The sequence below is a fragment of the Manis pentadactyla genome, chromosome 5 (assembly GCF_030020395.1).
Source record: "Manis pentadactyla isolate mManPen7 chromosome 5, mManPen7.hap1, whole genome shotgun sequence".
Classification (NCBI taxonomy): Eukaryota; Metazoa; Chordata; class Mammalia; order Pholidota; family Manidae; genus Manis; species Manis pentadactyla.
Genome location: NC_080023.1, coordinates 4,658,660 through 4,675,348, shown reverse-complemented (window position 1 = coordinate 4,675,348; position 16,689 = coordinate 4,658,660). Strand labels below are relative to the sequence as shown.

At 49.4% G+C, this 16,689-nt stretch overlaps 1 protein-coding gene across 6 annotated transcripts in view; it reads left to right on the top strand.

Annotated features, from left to right (window-relative positions):
• PCGF3 (polycomb group ring finger 3) overlaps positions 1-15,434 on the top strand; it is a 63,979-nt gene extending 48,545 nt beyond the window's left edge. For 3 of the 6 annotated variants that reach the window (XM_036921187.2, XM_036921192.2, XM_036921188.2), the window contains 3 exons: positions 2,643-2,780; positions 10,502-10,582; positions 11,325-15,434. In XM_036921187.2, coding sequence (XP_036777082.2) covers positions 2,643-2,780; positions 10,502-10,582; positions 11,325-11,372 — 267 coding nt within the window. In that variant the 3' untranslated portion in view covers positions 11,373-15,434. The other 3 variants (XR_005031954.2, XM_036921189.2, XM_036921191.2) reach the window with 3 other exon arrangements.
• Positions 15,435-16,689: the final 1,255 nt, after the last annotated feature.

The following is a 16,689-nucleotide window of genomic DNA, read 5'->3' as shown; positions in this document are numbered from 1 at the left end:
TGGTCTGAACCAGTTTCTTTTGATGTTTCATATTTCTGTGTGGTGCCCACTAGTGCCCACAAGCTCCAGTCTCTGGAGCTGCTCAGCCCCTAGAGTGAGGTTGGGGGTTGTAGGGGAGCAGAGCTGGTGCCTGGGGAGAGGAAAGATCTGTTCCCCGATTCCCGTCTGCGGTGCCTGTCTCTGGTGTCAGAGCCAGTGGGCAGAGCACACAGGTGTAACCCTCTGTGCTTGGCATCCCTAGCTGTTGTAGGCGGGGCCTCCCTCTGCCTGGCCTGACACCCGCGCAGTGACTGCCGGTTTGCGAGCCGGTGCCGGCAGGTAGGAGGAAGGCGCAGCAGGCTGCGTGTCACCGTGCGGGGCCTCGAAGTTCAGCAGGCAGCCAGGGGGATGGAGCGCCTGAAGCTCCCCCAAGTTCCCAACCAGCTGGGCAGAACCACCCGGACAACCTCGTCCAGCTCTCCCCTCCCCCGCGCAGCAAGCTCCGTGCAAACCCCGCCCCTTCAGCCACCCTCTCGCTAATGGGAAGCCTCTCAGACCGCCTGCCTCTCCCTTGTCCCAGAGGGTCTGGGTGTGGGTCCCCATCCTCCACAAATGGCCACAATCTGTCTCTCAAGCACTCCACCTCTCTGAGCTCCCCAACCTCCAGAGCACCACACAGTGTAGGTCTTTGCTCGCCAAGCAGACAGGCCTCCAGGGCTGGGTGTTCAGCAGCCCCAGGCTTCCCCCCCGCCCCCCTCCGTTTCTCTTCCTCCCGCCTGTGAGCTGGGGCGGGGGAGGGCTCGGGTCCCGCTGGGTCAAGGCTTCGGTACGTTACCCTGTTCCGTGAGGCCTGCTCTGTTCCTGAGGCCTGTGTGCAGTCTGGTGCAGCCTTCTTTCTTGTTGCTGTTTTAGGGTTAGTTGTAGCAATTAACTATATTTTCATATTATTTGTGGTTTTGGGAGGAATTCTCTGTCTCACATCTGTCGCCATCTTGAATCCTCTCTGATTTTTAAAATATATTTCTGGATTTAGCTTGCTGATGTTTATGTAGGATTATGTATATATGTTTAAACTGAGATTAGTCTATGCTCTTCGTTTTTCATGTGTGTTGTGTAGTTTTGGTATCAAGGTTATGTAATCTCATAGCTAACTTTAGTCCCTCTCTTCCCGTTTTTTATTTCCTGGTAAAGTTTGTGTAAGATTGAGATTGTCAGTTTTATTGACTGTCTGCTCAGACTTCCTATAAGCTCTCATTCCCCTAGGATGGTGACCTAGCCGCCTGTCTCCTCCCGGTGCCCGGGTCCGCGCTCCTCTGTGCGCACCCGCCTCCCTGCGGGGAGCTCCCCACAGGCCGTGTCTGCCTGGGTGCAGGTTTCCCTCTATTTCTTTTGTTTTGGATTTTTTTGCTTCCTAAATTTGAGGGCTTTCATCATTCAGGGGTGAGCCTTGTCATTATTTCTTAGATTTTGCCTGTCCCTATTTCCTCCTTTCCTTTGGAACACCTGTTACAGATCTTAGGTGTCTTAGACTCTCCAGCCCAAGTCCGTGTCTCTGACATTTCCTCTGTTCTGTTATTTTAATAGTTACCTTTGTCTCTGTAGCTCTTTTAGGTAATTTCCTCAAATCAAAGATTCACAGAAGTGATGTGTGTTCAGCTGAGACTATGCTGTGGTTCAGCCACCTGCTGAGTGTTCAGTTGAAGTGACTATGTTTTGGTTCCCTTTTATGCCTGCCTATTCTATATTCCTCATGTGTTATGTTCACAGGCCTTCTACACACACAAGCACACACACATTTCCATTAATTCCTTTGTTAATTCTTTTATCAGAATTTTGGGGGCTCCCACTGTGGCTGCTCCTGGCGAGTCACCTGCTGGCAAGCGCTGAGTCTCGGGGGCCCTTCTCACAGCCCTGCGTGTGTGGCCCGGGCTCTTCTCTCGTGCAGGGTTACCTTTTGAACTGCTGGGCGTCCCATGGTCCTAGAACCACCTCACTCGGTTCATCTCAAGCCCTTGCCACACGCCACATTCTGCAGCCCCACTGAGCTGCCGATCACCCGAAAGGTGGCCACGAACTCTCAGACTCTGGGCCTTTGCTCATGGCTTTCCTTGGCCTAGAATCCTCTCTGGCGAGCTCGCTGTCGTCTTCTAAGAGCAAGCATAATACTACCTGCTTTGTAGAACCTTCCCTGATGCACTTTGCAGTCGGTGCTGCCGCCGTGGTGTCTACAGTGCGTCTCTGCCCCTCACGGCAGCTGAGCGTGCAGAACGGCCCGCGGGCGAGTGTGTGCGTCTTGGCAGCAGAGAGCCTTTGGAGGGAGCAGGGCGCCAGCATTTGTCATTTTAACTCGGAAACCAGCACAGATCCTACAGTGAGCAAATAACTCTCAGATTTACTTTAAAGTACTCTGTTAATAAGACAGAATTGACAGTGTTAGATTATTTTTCACAAAATGGCATATAGTATACAGATTTTAAGATAATGTGTATAAAATGATTAAAGTAAAATTCTTGTTCTGCTATGTTGAGGTCAGAACAGGTTTCCGATTTCAAAAAGGTCAGCATTCTTATCCAGTGGAATAGTAGATATCTAAGAAAGCCCCCAAACAGTGGCCCATCGGCCACTCCTGACGAGGCCTACCAGCTGTGTCCTTTCTCCTGAAGGTGAGCATCTGTCTGGAATGCAACAGCAGCAAACTGCGGGGCCTGAAACGGAAGTGGATCCGCTGCTCCGCCCAGGCAACTGTCCTCCATCTGAAGAAGTTCATCGCCAAAAAACTTAACCTTTCATCTTTCAACGAGGTAATAGTTGGCACCATAAGTAGAAACTGTAGCAAGTCATTTCCTGTTTGTAAAAGGGATGCTTCTCAAGTCTTTGGGTTTGTTTTTTTGTGTTTGACAGTGTTGGAGATTTTCAATCAGAAAAAAATCTCAATTTGTTTTGCTTTCCCTCCAGATAGTGTGAAAGGAAACAGCAGTGAGGATAGTGGAAGGTTCAGAGCCCTGAACACTTCTCATGCTGAGGCTTGTTTAAAACACAGCAGAGATTTTCGTCACCAAGAGAAATCCTGTTTTTTCAGTCTCACAAATGGGTGGGTGAAGGTGGATGGGGGATGAATAGATAGGTAGATAAGATGCTGTCAAGTTGGGGTTGATGTTGAGAATAAAGTAAAACCAGGTGTCCTAGCAGTTCAGGGGCTTGGTGAGCACATGAGCTCAGGAGTCACTTAGGTGCCCTCTGGAGCTGGTGCCACTTACGCCAAAACATAACTTGTCAGAAGGAGCCAGCTCTGCATAAATAAAAGTACAGAGAAGGCACTGGGGGCCTTAAGCAGAGGACACAGGGTTGGGGACCTGGCTTTCAGTCCTCAGGCTGAAGGAAGTGGGGTGTTGGAGCACGGCTGACTGGGAGGCACCTAGCGGGAGCCTGGAAGAGTCGGCCCAGGGCAGTGCCGCCAGGGATGGGGAGGCCCGGGCGGGCTTGAGATGTGTCTTAGAGCAGTGGCTGGACGGTAGCCCCCAAAAGACATGTCTGTGACCTACCCTTATAACCTATAAATGTGAACTTTTTTGGAAAAAGGATATTTTCAAATATATTTAAGTTAAGGATCTTGAGGCAATTTTGCCTGAGTGGACGCTAAATCCAGTGACATATGTCCTTACAAGAGTGAGACTGAAGGACATCTGAGGCGCACACAGAGGGGAGGGTGCTCTGGGGACAGAGTCAGCAGGTGGACGTGGTCCCATCCAGGGGCCCCTGGAGCTCCCGGGAGCCGGAGGGGGGAGGAAGGGGCCCCTGCTAGAGCCTCCAGGGGGAGCACAGCCCCGTCTGTGGCACTTGGTCACAGCTGCCGCAGGAAACCCATAGACTGGCAAAAAAATGTGGTTAATTGTGTTCTACAGTTGTGTGGAAAGCAGAAGTTGAAGGTGATTAACTTAGATATTCAGCTGAGGATGTATCCAAGCAAAGTGTTGAAGATGTGGTCTAGTTTCTTCTTGCTGCCTATAATTAGATATGAGAGGAGAGAGATGAATTCAGGAAGGAACTGCTAAGCAAAAAGAAACCAGCACGTGGTGTTGGGGGAAATGCACAGCCTATCTAGACATCAAAAAGGCGGCAATACCAGGAGTCTCCCTGCTTGGACAGCGCCCGCCAGAGAGAAGGCCTTTGCCGAAGGACAAGCCGCATGGCTCCCAGTGGCTCACCCGTCTCACAGAAGTGAGGAATGGAGAGGATCATCCAGGGAAGCTTTGCAGGGGAGCTTCATGGCCTGCATCCATCTGTGACATGCAAGGGAGACCCACAACATTTTTAAGAATGTTGTATTAGCAGAAACATCACCAGTTTCCGCTAAAGGGGACAGAAACAGGAAGAAATGAGAGGCTATGAGACTTCCAAGATTCCACATGCAGGAAATAGGCTGATAGAGCTACTTGGCTGCAAACGTGAGCCATGCTTCAAGAGAGAGGAAGAACAGCTCCCAGGACAGGGCCTTAGGCTGGGGGCATGGCCATCAGGGCCCAGAGGCAGAGCCCCCACCTACAGCGGTGTTTTCTCAGTCACAAGACCTCATGGGATTCTCCCTGCTGGATTTCACACTTGCCTGAGCCCAGGGACCCATTATGCCCCCTAATGCATTCTTTTTGGAATAAGAGTCTCCATCCTGTGCATGTCCCACCCTTGTATTTTGGGAGCAGATAATTTCCTAGTTTCGTAAGTCCATGACTGGAGAAGAATTTGCCCCAGTGTGGAACTTACCCACCCAGTCTCACCCATACCTGATTCCTATGATTTAGAAGATAAGATATGGGGCTTCTGAGCTGATGATATCTAGATGAGGTTCTAGGGTTTGGAGTTGATGCTGGAATGGACTGAGGCTCCCAGGAAGGTTGGGGGTGAAATAGGTGTATGTTGCATGTGGGATAGACGTGGATTTGGGTAGGAGGCAGACTGAAGTGGCTTGAAAGGTGACCCCACCCAAAGGTATGTCTATTTCCTGACCCCTAGAACATGTGAATATGACTTCATTTGAAAAAAGGTTTTTGCAGATCTGTTGAGAATCTTGAGATGAGATGAGCCTGGGTTGTCCTGGAAGGCCCCAAATCCAGTGACAAGGATCCTTATAAGAGAAGTCAGGCACAAATTGTCTCAATAGATTTTAGAAGGTGGGTAGCATACAGAGTATCTTCTCTGACCACAGTGGCATGAAGTAATAATCAGTAACAAAGGGAAAACTGAAAAAGTCACAAAATTGTGGAAATTAACACGTTTTTAAACAACCAATGGATCAAAGGAGAAATCAAAGAGAAATTAGAAAACACCTTGAGACAAAAGAAAATGAAAGCACAACATACAACAACTAATGGGGCCTGGTTAAAGCAGTGATAAAGGGGAAGTTTATAACTATAATTAAAAGAAGAAAGATCTCAATCAACAACCTAAGTTTATGTGAAGTCCTAGAAAAACAAACCAAATCCAAAGCTGGCAGAAGGAAAGAAATACTGAATATTCAAGCAGAGGTAAATAAAAATAGAGACTAGAAAGAGAGAAAAATAAGTTCTCCAAGAAGGTCAACAAAATTGACAAGCCTTTAGCATAGATGGACTAAGAAAAAAAAGAGGACTCAAACTACTAAAATCTGGAATGAAAGTTGGGACATTACTACTAATTGCAGAAATAAAAAGGATTATAAGAGTATTGTGAACAACTGTACACCAATATATTGGGTAACCTACATGAAATAAACAAATTCCTGCAATAAGAAAACCTATGAAGAGATGAATGGATAAAGCAGATGTGGTACATGTACACAGCAGAATACTATTCAGCCATAAGAAAGAAAGAAATCCTACCATTTGCAACAACATGGATGGAGCTGGAGGACATTATGCTCAGTGAGATAAGCCAGGCAGAGAAAGACAAGTACCAAATGATTTCCCTCATATGTGGAGCATAACAACGAAGCAAAACTGATGGAACAAAATAGCAACAGACTCACAGACTCCAAGAAGAGACTACTGGTTACCATAGGGGAGGGGTGGGGAAGGGTGGGGGGTGAGGGAGGGAGAAGGGGATTGAGGGGTATCATGATTGGTGCACATGGTGTGTGGGGGGTCATGGGGGAAGACAGTGTAGCACAGAGAAGACAGATAGGGACTCTGTGGGATCTTACTACACTGATGGACAGTGACTGCAATGGGGCATGGGGAGGGACCACATTGTTTTTCTTGTGAAACCTTCATAAGAGTGTATATCAATGATACCTTAATTAAAAAAAAGAAAACCTACGAAGACTAAATGACAAGGAAATAAAAATTTGAAAAGATACATAGTAATAAGGAGATTGAGTCAGTAGTAAGAAAAATCTCCCAACAAAGAAAAGCCCTAGGCTGATAGCTTCCCTGGCAAATTCTTAAAGAAAAACTAATAACAGCCTTCTCAAACTTTTCCAAAAAATTGAAGAGGAGGGAACACTTCCTAACTCATTCTGTCAGGCCAGCATTACCCAGACACCAAAGCCACACAAAAACAGTGTAAGAAGAGAAAACTGCACACCAATGTCCCTTATGAACATTGATGCAAAGTCCTCAACAAAATGCTAGCAAACAGAATTCAACAGCACATTAAAAGGATTGTACACTATGACCAACTGGGATTTATTCCTGGAGTGCAGAGATTGATCAATGCAATATGCAATATCCACAGGATGAAGGAAAAACCACAGGGTTACCTCAATTGATGCAGTAAAAGCATTTGACAGAATTGTCCCACTTTTATAATAAAAAGACTCAGCAAGTTAGGCATAGAAGCCATAAATAGAAGTAAAATAAAATAAAAACCATATATAAAAGCCCAATATGAGCATCATACTTGGTGAAAGACTGAAAGCTTTTTCTTTAAGATAAGGAGCAAGGGAAGGATGCCCACTTTTACCTCTTGTATTCAACGTTAATACTGGAAGCTCCAGTCAAAATGATTAGGCAAGAAAATAAAATTGGAATCCAAATTGAGATGGCAGAATCAAAATGATCTCTGTTTATAGATGACATGATCTCATGTGTAGAAAACCCTCAAAGTCACACACACACACACACACACACACACACACACACAACTGTCAGAACGGATAAATGAACTCACGAGGTAGGTGACAAAGTTAGCACAGAAGCTTGGTTAATTCCTAAGTATTTTTGTCTTTTTGATGCTATCATAGATGAAGTTGTAATTTCCTTGTCCGACTGCTCATTCCTCACGTAGAAATACAGCTGGCTTCTGTGCAAACTGCAAAAACTGCTGAAAGAAATTAAAGAAGACATTTTAAAAAATGGAAACATATTCTATGTTCTTGGACTGGAAGACTTAATATTGTGAAAATGCCCACATTACCCAAAGCCATCTGAAGATTCAGTGCAATCCCTGTTAAAACCCCATGACATTTTTGGCAGAAATTTAAAAAAACCCATCCTAAATTTCATATAAATTCTCAAGGGACCTAAATAGCTAAAAATAATCTTGGAAAAGAACAAAGCTGGAGGACCCACACTTCCCGATTTCGGAACTTACTACAGAGCTGCAGTCGTCCGCACAGCACGGTGCCGACGTCAGGACAGACACGCAGGCCGGCGGCATAGAACGGAGAGGCCGGAAGCAAACCTGCACACACAGGATCGGGTGACCTTCCAGGAGGGTGCCAGGGCCGTTTGATGGGGGGGAGGAGGGTCTTAACAAAGGGCTCTGGGGCCCGCCGGACGTCTGCACGCGAGGGAGTGCTGCTGGCCGGACCTCACGGGACGCCAAGAGCTGACTCCGGACGGGCTGGGGCCCCACGGGAGGGCTGAGACTGAAGCCGTGGGGGGGAGGTGGACCGGAGACGCCACAGCCCTGCACTCGGCAACGGGTTCTTGGGTACGGCACCAAAAGCACATGTGGGGGGAATAATAGACATATTGGACCTAGTCAAAATGTAAAACTTCTGTACAGAGTGGGAGAAAGTATTTGCAAGTCATGTATCTAATGTGGAATTATCCAGAACATACAGAGGACTCCTGAAATTCAACACAAAACCAGTTTTGCTGCAGCAGATACACATGGCCACTAAGTTCATGAAAAGATGCTGATCGTCACTAACTCAGTAAATGCCAATCAAACAGGGAGAGCCACCTCATGCCCATGAGGATGGCTTCAGGCAGTCGGGGAGGCTGGGGCCGTGCGCGGCCCACGGGGACGTAAACGGTGCAGCCGCTGTGGGGACAGCGCAGAGGTTCCTCAGAAAACCGAACAGAACTGTCATGCAACCCAGCGACCCCACGTCCGGGAACAAACCCCAGCCTGGGAGAGTCGTCTGCACCCACGCCCACGGGGGCAGTGTTCCCGACAGTGGAGACGCGGGGGCAGCCGGTGTCCGCGGAGGGACGGGTGGCCGAGCACAAGGCCGTCCGCCCAGGCAGGGGGTGTTCCTCGGCCCCCACGAGGATGCAGTTGTGGCCCGCGTCCCACGCGGCGAACCTGAGGACGTGATGCTCGGCAGACGAGCCCATCACGGAGGGCCCAGTCCGGCGTGGCCCAGTGCTGGCAGGCCTATCATACCCGAGCCACAGAGGCGAGGGAGGGAGGTGGGCTGGGGGAGGGGAGACGCCATCAGCAGGTACAAGATGCACGAGACGGGAGGAGCTCTGGGGTGACGGGCACGTGACTGTCCTGACCTGCGTGCTGAGGAACGGCCTTCACGGTGACGTCTGTGTGTATTTTGCCAGTTTTTACGAAACAATAAAAAGGAGTGAATATTGATACACACAGAAAAGAGGATCGGAGACAGCAGACGGCCACGGCATAGTTTGGAGGGATGCAGCCGCCCAAGTCGGGAGGCCCTGCAGCTTCTGGCAGGGCGGGGCCTCCTGGTGGGGCGGGGCCTCCTGTGGGCGGAGCCTTCCGCTCTCAACAGAGCTGTGGTTCTCCCAGCAGTGGTGCTGACACGCATCCACGAGAGACTGACTGGGAGACCAACGTGGTGTGCGGTGTTGGGGGGGATGCTGAGGGGCGGGGCAGCATCAGGAGTGACAGCAGGGAGGGGGGCCGTGGGGACAGGCCGCTGCCCGCACACCGCGATGAGGTGGTGGGAGGTAAGCGCCAGGCCCCGTGGCCGAGGTTGGGTCTAGTGCCCAGGGCCACAAGCAGTTGGGGCGAGTGAGGGCCCGGGGATGCGGGGCGGGGGTCTTTACTCTCAAAGCGCAGTGTTGGTGTCAGTGAGGTGACCGGCTGGCCCGGCCTCTCACCCTGTGCCCCCAAGGGAGCGGCCGAAGGACCATCAGGGTCCACATCAGTTGTCATCAGAACGACGGTGAGGCACCGCCACGCCCCTGTCAGGATGGCAAAGACGCAGGCGCCCGACAGCACCGCGCGCTCACGGCGGCGGGAACGCAGGTGATGCAGCCGTGCCAGAAGGCGGTTTGGCGGCTTCTTACACAACTAAACACACTCTTCCCATTCCATCCAGTAATCCTGCTCCTTGGTGTTTACTCAAATGAACTGAAAACGTATGCACACAAAAACCTGCTCAGCTGTTTGCAGCGGCTTTACTCATAACCACCCAGATATTGGAAGCAACCAAGGTGACCTTCAGCAGGTGCTGGACAGACAGACTGTGGGCCATCCAGACAATGGAATACTATTCAGCTCTGAAAAGCGATGGGTGAGCAAACCAAGAAAAGCCATGGAGGAACCTTAAATGCATATCACTAAGGGAAAGAAGCCTCCAAGCTGTGTGACCCCAACAATATGACGTTCTGGAAACAGCAGGACTGCAGAGACAGTGGAAGGATGAGGGGCTGCCAGGGGCCAGGGGTGGGTAGGGGGACAGGTGGAGCCCAGAGGATCTCCAGGCAGAGAAGCTACTCTGTGTGATGCTGTGATGGTGGATACGTGTCACTGTGCATCTGTCCAAACCGTAGACTGTGCCCCACAGAGCGGCCCTGATGGAAACCGCAGACTTGGGGTGATGACGTCAGTGGAGGTCCATCAACGGTAACAACGTCCCCTCGGGGGGAGGGGTTGAGGGGGAGGCCGTGGGTGTGTGGACAGGGGCACATGGGCGGTATCTGCACCTCCCTCTCAGTTGCTGTGAACATAAAACTGCTCTAAAAAATAGTATTTAGGAAAAGGAAAAAGACTGAATGGGGAGCACATTACCTTTTTCCAGAGATGAGAGGGACAAGCTTGGCCAAAAGTGGCCTCAGTTGGGGGACAGGGTACTCTTTGGGTGAGAGCGGCCTGGGGCTGCAGCCCAGCAGGCAGACGGGGGGCACAGTGGGGGCACCAAGGCCCCTGTTGGTGGATGTGGACGGAGGCCCCCCAGGTGCTCTCGGCCCTCAGGTGGAATTGGTGGTGGGGCCTTCTGAGTGCTCCCCCGTCTGTGCTGCCAGAAGTGAGGGCCCGTCACCCTGGAGCTGACTGTGACCTTTGTGCCCTGACTGGCACAGTCAGTGCGGAAGAGCCCACCTGACTGAAGCCTTCTTTCTCCCGCCAGCTGGACATTTTATGCAACGAGGAGATTCTGGGTAAGGACCACACGCTCAAATTTGTGGTTGTCACGAGGTGGAGATTCAAGGTGAGACCATCCCTCTGTATTGATATGTTTTATTTGATTTTCAGTGTTACAGATATTTTTTTATCTTTATGCACATTTTTAGCTAAGAGCTTAGAAATAACGATTCGGTCACAGGATTGTTGTGGAAGGGCAGTCATTTCGAAGTTGTCAACCCCATAGTCAGCCTGGCCCGAGGAAGGTGCAGCCCCATGTGAGCGCCCTCCAGCGCCAGGCCCGCACCGCAACTCACCCCGTCCCTCCCGGTCAAGGAGACCGACTTGCTGCAGTGAGTCAAGGAGGTGGTGGCTGCTGCCATCGCAGAGTGACCTCCAGTCTTTGGGAACCTTTCTGAAGCAGGAATCAGATGAGAGGGACACCACGTTCAGGGGCAGCTTCTCAGGAGGACAACAGACAGCGAGGGCCAACTTGGCCGTGCCAACCACGGCCGTGGCCAACCAGAGCCACAGCCGACCAGGGCCACTGCTGAAGGTCTGAGGGAGCGTAGAAAGGTCTGGAGGGCCCAGATAGAAGGGGGCAGGGTCAGCAGGCAGCAGGGTGCACGGGCGGTCCACGGGCTACCTGGACCCTGGGGAGGGGGACTCAGCCCTCTCGGCCTCTGTCCCACCCGAATGCCTGTCACAGCTGATGCGACTGTTGGAGGTGGCTTCCAGGTGCCGGTCAGCACCCTGGTCTCCTTGGGGCGGCTGTGTGCTGCCTCTTCCCGTCTGCGCCCGCTGAGAGAGGCTGTCGGTTTGTCTTGCAGAAGGCGCCGCTCCTGCTGCACTACAGACCCAAGATGGACTTGCTGTGAGCGGGCTGGCCACAGCAGGGACTTGGCCCCGGCGCCCGGGGTGCCCATCACGCGCGTGGCCGGGCAGGACCACGACCGCGCTTTAGAACGTTGCCTCTGGGTGCCGTGTGGACCAGATTTCTGAATAGAGAGTATTTATAACTTTTGTATGCGAGAGTTCACACTCAAGAAGACACTACCAGCGCCACGGTCACAAGATGACGGACACTTCACAGTCTCCCTCCTTGCAAGCACCGTCTCTGCCACAGTCACAGGCTTGAGGACCATACTGGTGACATGCTTTACTCCGTCAGACATGGCCTTTGCTTGCTTCCCAGGTCTTGAAAATCTTGGTCATTTCAGTTTAGTTTATGAATTAGTTCATAAGCCTCAAAAATACTTGTACGCTTATTGAATCCTTCCTAAGTTATTGAAAAAATATCTTTTCATGGTGAATGATATTTATGTTGCCCTTAGCTTCCTGAAGACTTAGATTTATAAAAATTTAATTTAAAAGCATACCAAAAGATGTTTCCATTAATATTATGAGTTAACCACAGTATTTAATTTTCCATGTTATGAAACATACCAAGCTAACGGCTCCAGACTTCCCTTGGGCTACATGCAGGCTTGGCCTCCCACGGCTGCTCCATGTGGACGCACTTGGGGCCACGTGGCCCTGAGGGGAGGGGGCTGCATCCCCGCTGCTTCCTGGAAAATGGACATGGTGAAGCCTGACACTCGCCATCCCACACTCTCAGCAGGGCAGACCTGATGCGGTTCGGCCAGCTTCACGCTGGTTCACAGTACAATTCTTGTTTGTAAAAGTTACTTGATTAAATTTTAGGGCACAAATTGTTCGGTGCCACATTTAATTTCCCACTGTTCTTTCCCACTTTCATTTTGCTAAAAAGAGATGGTGGCATTTGTGTGGGGGCTTTTCCTGAGAGGCACCACCCATCAGACGAGGGGCCTGCTGCCCTGTGGATGCCCAAGCCCCTGGTCTGCCCATGCGGCTTCCCGCCACACCCACCCTTACCAGGTGGAGCCATCGGCTCCCCCCTCCTCTCCGCTTGCTTTGTGGCTGTCAGGGTTTTCCAAACTGGGTACCCCAGGGGACAGGGTGGGCGGGGGTGGAAACTGAGGGGGCCACCCTGTGTGGTGAGACCTCGCTTCTGTCACTTAATGACGTGTCGCAGGCAGCGCACGCTCTGTGGACCCCCTTCTCGTCCCAAATGTTAGTATTTTTTTGTGAAATTAGAGAATAAACTCTGCCAGCAATAAATATTTGTTCCTTTAAAATAGTAACTTGGAATGTGTAAGGGCCACAATGGGAAGGAACCATTTTCCAGAGAGGTTTGCGCTGCCGCTCCGTCTGCACGTCCGTGGGCTCCTTGGTGAGCTGTGGGCCCCCTTCCCTCTCCAGGGTCCCTGACGGTGGCCCCAAACAGCCCACCCCGGTGATGAGACCGCCCCTTGAATTGGCTCTGGGAGTTCGGGTTGGGCTCAGCCGCACTCCATTTCGGGCTGCGCGTTCTGCTTCCCGTTTTGTGCACATAAACGTCAGAAGCACCTACTAATGAGACCCGGTCTTAATGACAAGAAAAACACTCTTAACTCAATCCAAGTGATTTTAATGTAAGGCCTTTTAAAAAAACATAAACAAAAACAAATTCTTTGTTAGGAGTTTTTCATAATTCGCCCATTTCAGCCCATTAACTCACAGTACTGTTTGAATGACTCACTTACCTAAGCGTGCTATTCGCCCAGATCATTATTCAGAGTTCCTGTACGAGGGTTCAGCGAGTAGTCGTGTATGAGTGAATACTGCCTGTCTACCTCAAGTGCACATCACTGCTGAAGCGTCCGTGTCACCACAGCGCAGGTCTAAGTGCGGCATTGGAATTCAGGTATTTTCCTGTGTGAAAGCAAGGCAGGATGGAACAGTATGAGCACCCTAACTCAAGTAAAATTGATCACAGCTCACATTAAACTGAACATCGCTGTAATAAACTCGTAATATATATTTGTAACTTTATAGCTATCTTTGAAACCACTTGAATTTGCTACGGTGCTAAGTCGACATACGTAACCATGCAGAGGGATGGAGGTGAGTCGAGCTGGCGTGAACATCCCCAGCCGCTCACGGATGCCTCGTGTGTGACCCGCTTCTGTAATCATGTTAACCTCAGCAGCAGAAGTACCTATTTTTCTAAGATTTCCTCACGCAGATTGTCTTCACCACGGGACCCCGGGAGCCCCCGCTGCAGCCATTCAGCCTCACCAGGCGGGGGCTTCGGCAGCCACTATTCTTTTCTGTCACTTCTTCATTTAACATCAAAGGCTGAATTTTATTTTTCCAGCATGAAAGCCAGGATCAGCCAGTGATTGGATCCTATTAAGTTGCTGTTCCTTTTAACAGATGGAGTTACTGTGAAGTAGTTTTCACAACTATTTTTGCTGGTAAAGCAGAGCTGTTCAGTCACCTTACTGCATCTGCTCCAGCACTGGGCTTGCTACCCAGCACACGGTCTCACTAAGTACAGTCTTCGTGGAAATGGAAAATGCAGAGAGAATATATAATATTGAATTTAAGATTTGGGGGGTTAAAAAAAGAAAACTTTATAAAATTATTTATTCTATTTTAAGCCTTCTAGCATATTTTCCCATCCAATTGTTTGGTTTCGGTGGTCCAGCTTTATTTACAGGCATATAAAATGAAATTGTGAGATATTTTGCAAGCTTCTTTTTAGTTCGAGTAGCTTTTAATTTGTATGTTTTTGTTTTATATGGATGAAGAGCATTTTTTTATCCTTTTGTGCAATAGGTTCCAACATGCATTTATTAGACATGTTTAAATTGTGATGTAGCATCTATTCTGCTAAAGTGAGAGGGAATATAGGTGGAATTTCAAAACATGTACATTCAGCTAATTGGTTTTTCCTTTTTCGTGGTTATGATTAAAGAATGCTGTTGTTGGGAGCGCCTGTGCATGTGCCTGTCAGCAATATTCACAAATAAGGGACCGGGCAGGTGGCCGTGGGGTGTCCTGTGGCGCCATCCTAGACCGGCCTCACGGCCGCCCGGAGCCTCCGGCACTCAGGCCCCGCGTGCTCGCACCCTGGATGTACCACCCCTCCGCCAGCCACAGATGTGCAGGGGCAGCTTCTCGGGGCCTCCGGAGCCCTCCGGGGCCTGCAGCCTTGAATGCCTCTTCGTGGCATTAGACTTTGGAAGTTGGTTTGATGTTTTTTCTCAGAGTGCACAGGATACCATTTTACAGTAATTTGAAATGTGTCATTCGATTGAATGCTCTAGGAATGAGCCAGCTGATTTCTACATTGTACATCAATATGTGACATGCTCTCAAAACATTAAAATTAAATTTAGTGCAGATAACTAAATCACAAAAAATTCAGTTTCTCTATTTCCTCAGGAAATCATTCACACTTCACCGTATCACATGTGACCTCAGTGTGATAAACCAGTGTTTCTCTGCTTTGGTATTTAATCAAACTAATAATTAAGTTCGGATAAATAGATTGGAAAACCATCATTCAAACTACACTGAGAGCCTTGCAGAGATTTTCCCCTCCAGGCAGGGCGGAAGCTTCTGCTGGGGAACTGCCTGCCCTGCATGGGCGTGTGCAGTTCACCGTGTCCAGGAGCACGTCTGAGGGTGGACTGCAGTTCGCGTGTCCCCGGAAGTGTGTGTAGCATTAGTGTACATGTCCGCTCCAACAACGTGATCAGGTGGAAGGAGACCGTTTGTTCCCAGATGGTGTAGGTGCAAGGCAAGAGCTCCCCGCTAAGCGTCATCATCACACGTGGCGACACGGACTCTGGCGGTTTGTGGAGATGTCCTTGCAGATACATATTTTTGACTGTTTAATTTGAAAGTTTACATTTTTTATGCTTTGTGTTGGTGTGTAATTTTTGTACTATTGGTGGTTAGTTTTTGTCTAAAATCTTTTTTGGAATATTGCTTAATGTTTTGATTTTATGGTAGTGAAGCTTGTATTCAGTGTTTTGCCAATTAATATTATATGCTTGTAATAAAAGCAAAAGAAAAACTTAACAGAATTCTTTCAGGCTGGAAATTTATTATGCGAAATACTTGTAAGGTGCAGGATGATGTTAGGGTAACACAGTAATGGGGTCGTTGTAGACCATGCGTGCACGCAGCGCACTGCTGCTGCTCCTGTCCTCCCCGAGCCCGGAGCCCTCGCGAGGTGACTAACCAATCACCTCCGTGGGAACTGCTCGTCTGTTTGCTTGGAGAGAGTTCGTCTTGGTCTAGAGCTGTGTGTGCCGGTGAGAGCGCAGTTGGAAGGGCCTGCTGCTTCCTGTGAGTGGGCTGGCAGACGGCCTTTTACTTTCTCTGTTAGTGTGTTAGGGTCTCCGGAGGAACAGACCTGGCAGAAGGTCATACGCGCACACATGCATGTAGTGGCACACATACACATGCATACACACACCATACATGTACATACACCTATGCACATATATACACATGCACATACCACACATACACACACCTTTACATGTATACATGCATATACATGTACACATACGCCTATACATGTACATCAAAGGAGATTTGGCATGAGAAGTTTGATCACAGGGTTATCTGTCAACTGGAGACCCCTTAGGCCAGTGGTACCAGGCAGCCCAGGGCAGGAGGAGCTCCCAATTACTCCCCTTTTTGGTTCTACTCAGGCCCTTGAGGGGTTGAGTGGTGCCCACCCACGTTGGGGAGGGCTCAGTCCACTGATTCAAATGCTAGTCTAATTGGGAATGTCCCCACAGACACACCCAGAATAATTTTAATCTGGGTACCTGGGCCCAGTGACATTGATGCATGAAATAAACCATTGCAGACAATTTGGGGGGAGAAAGGCACTGTGCACACATCCCTCTATCAGAGACAAAAGGCACACTCTGGCCTATCTGTTGAATTTTGTTCCGTCTGCTCTGGTATACGTAGAAGCAAGATGCTGGCCCTGGTCCTGGGAGAGGGCCAAGTCTCAGCCACGCCGAGGCAGCGGGCTCTGCTCTACAACAGTATTCTTGTCACTGCTTTATTGTCCCTGGATTTTATTTGGATGTAAAAAAATAAGTTGTTTGACCATTACAGTTATCCCTATGTTTTAAAAAATGTATTGGGGGACTATGAAAATTAATTTGCTTCTTTAAGAACATTTCTGGTCAAAGGTAAAAAGGTCTGGTCTTTGTAACGAATAGACCAAGTCAGAAACACTTGGATGAAGAATTCACTCTGATTGGTGGGAAGGAGCTCCTCTCCCTCAGATCTTGGAAAGCACCAAACAGGCATAAA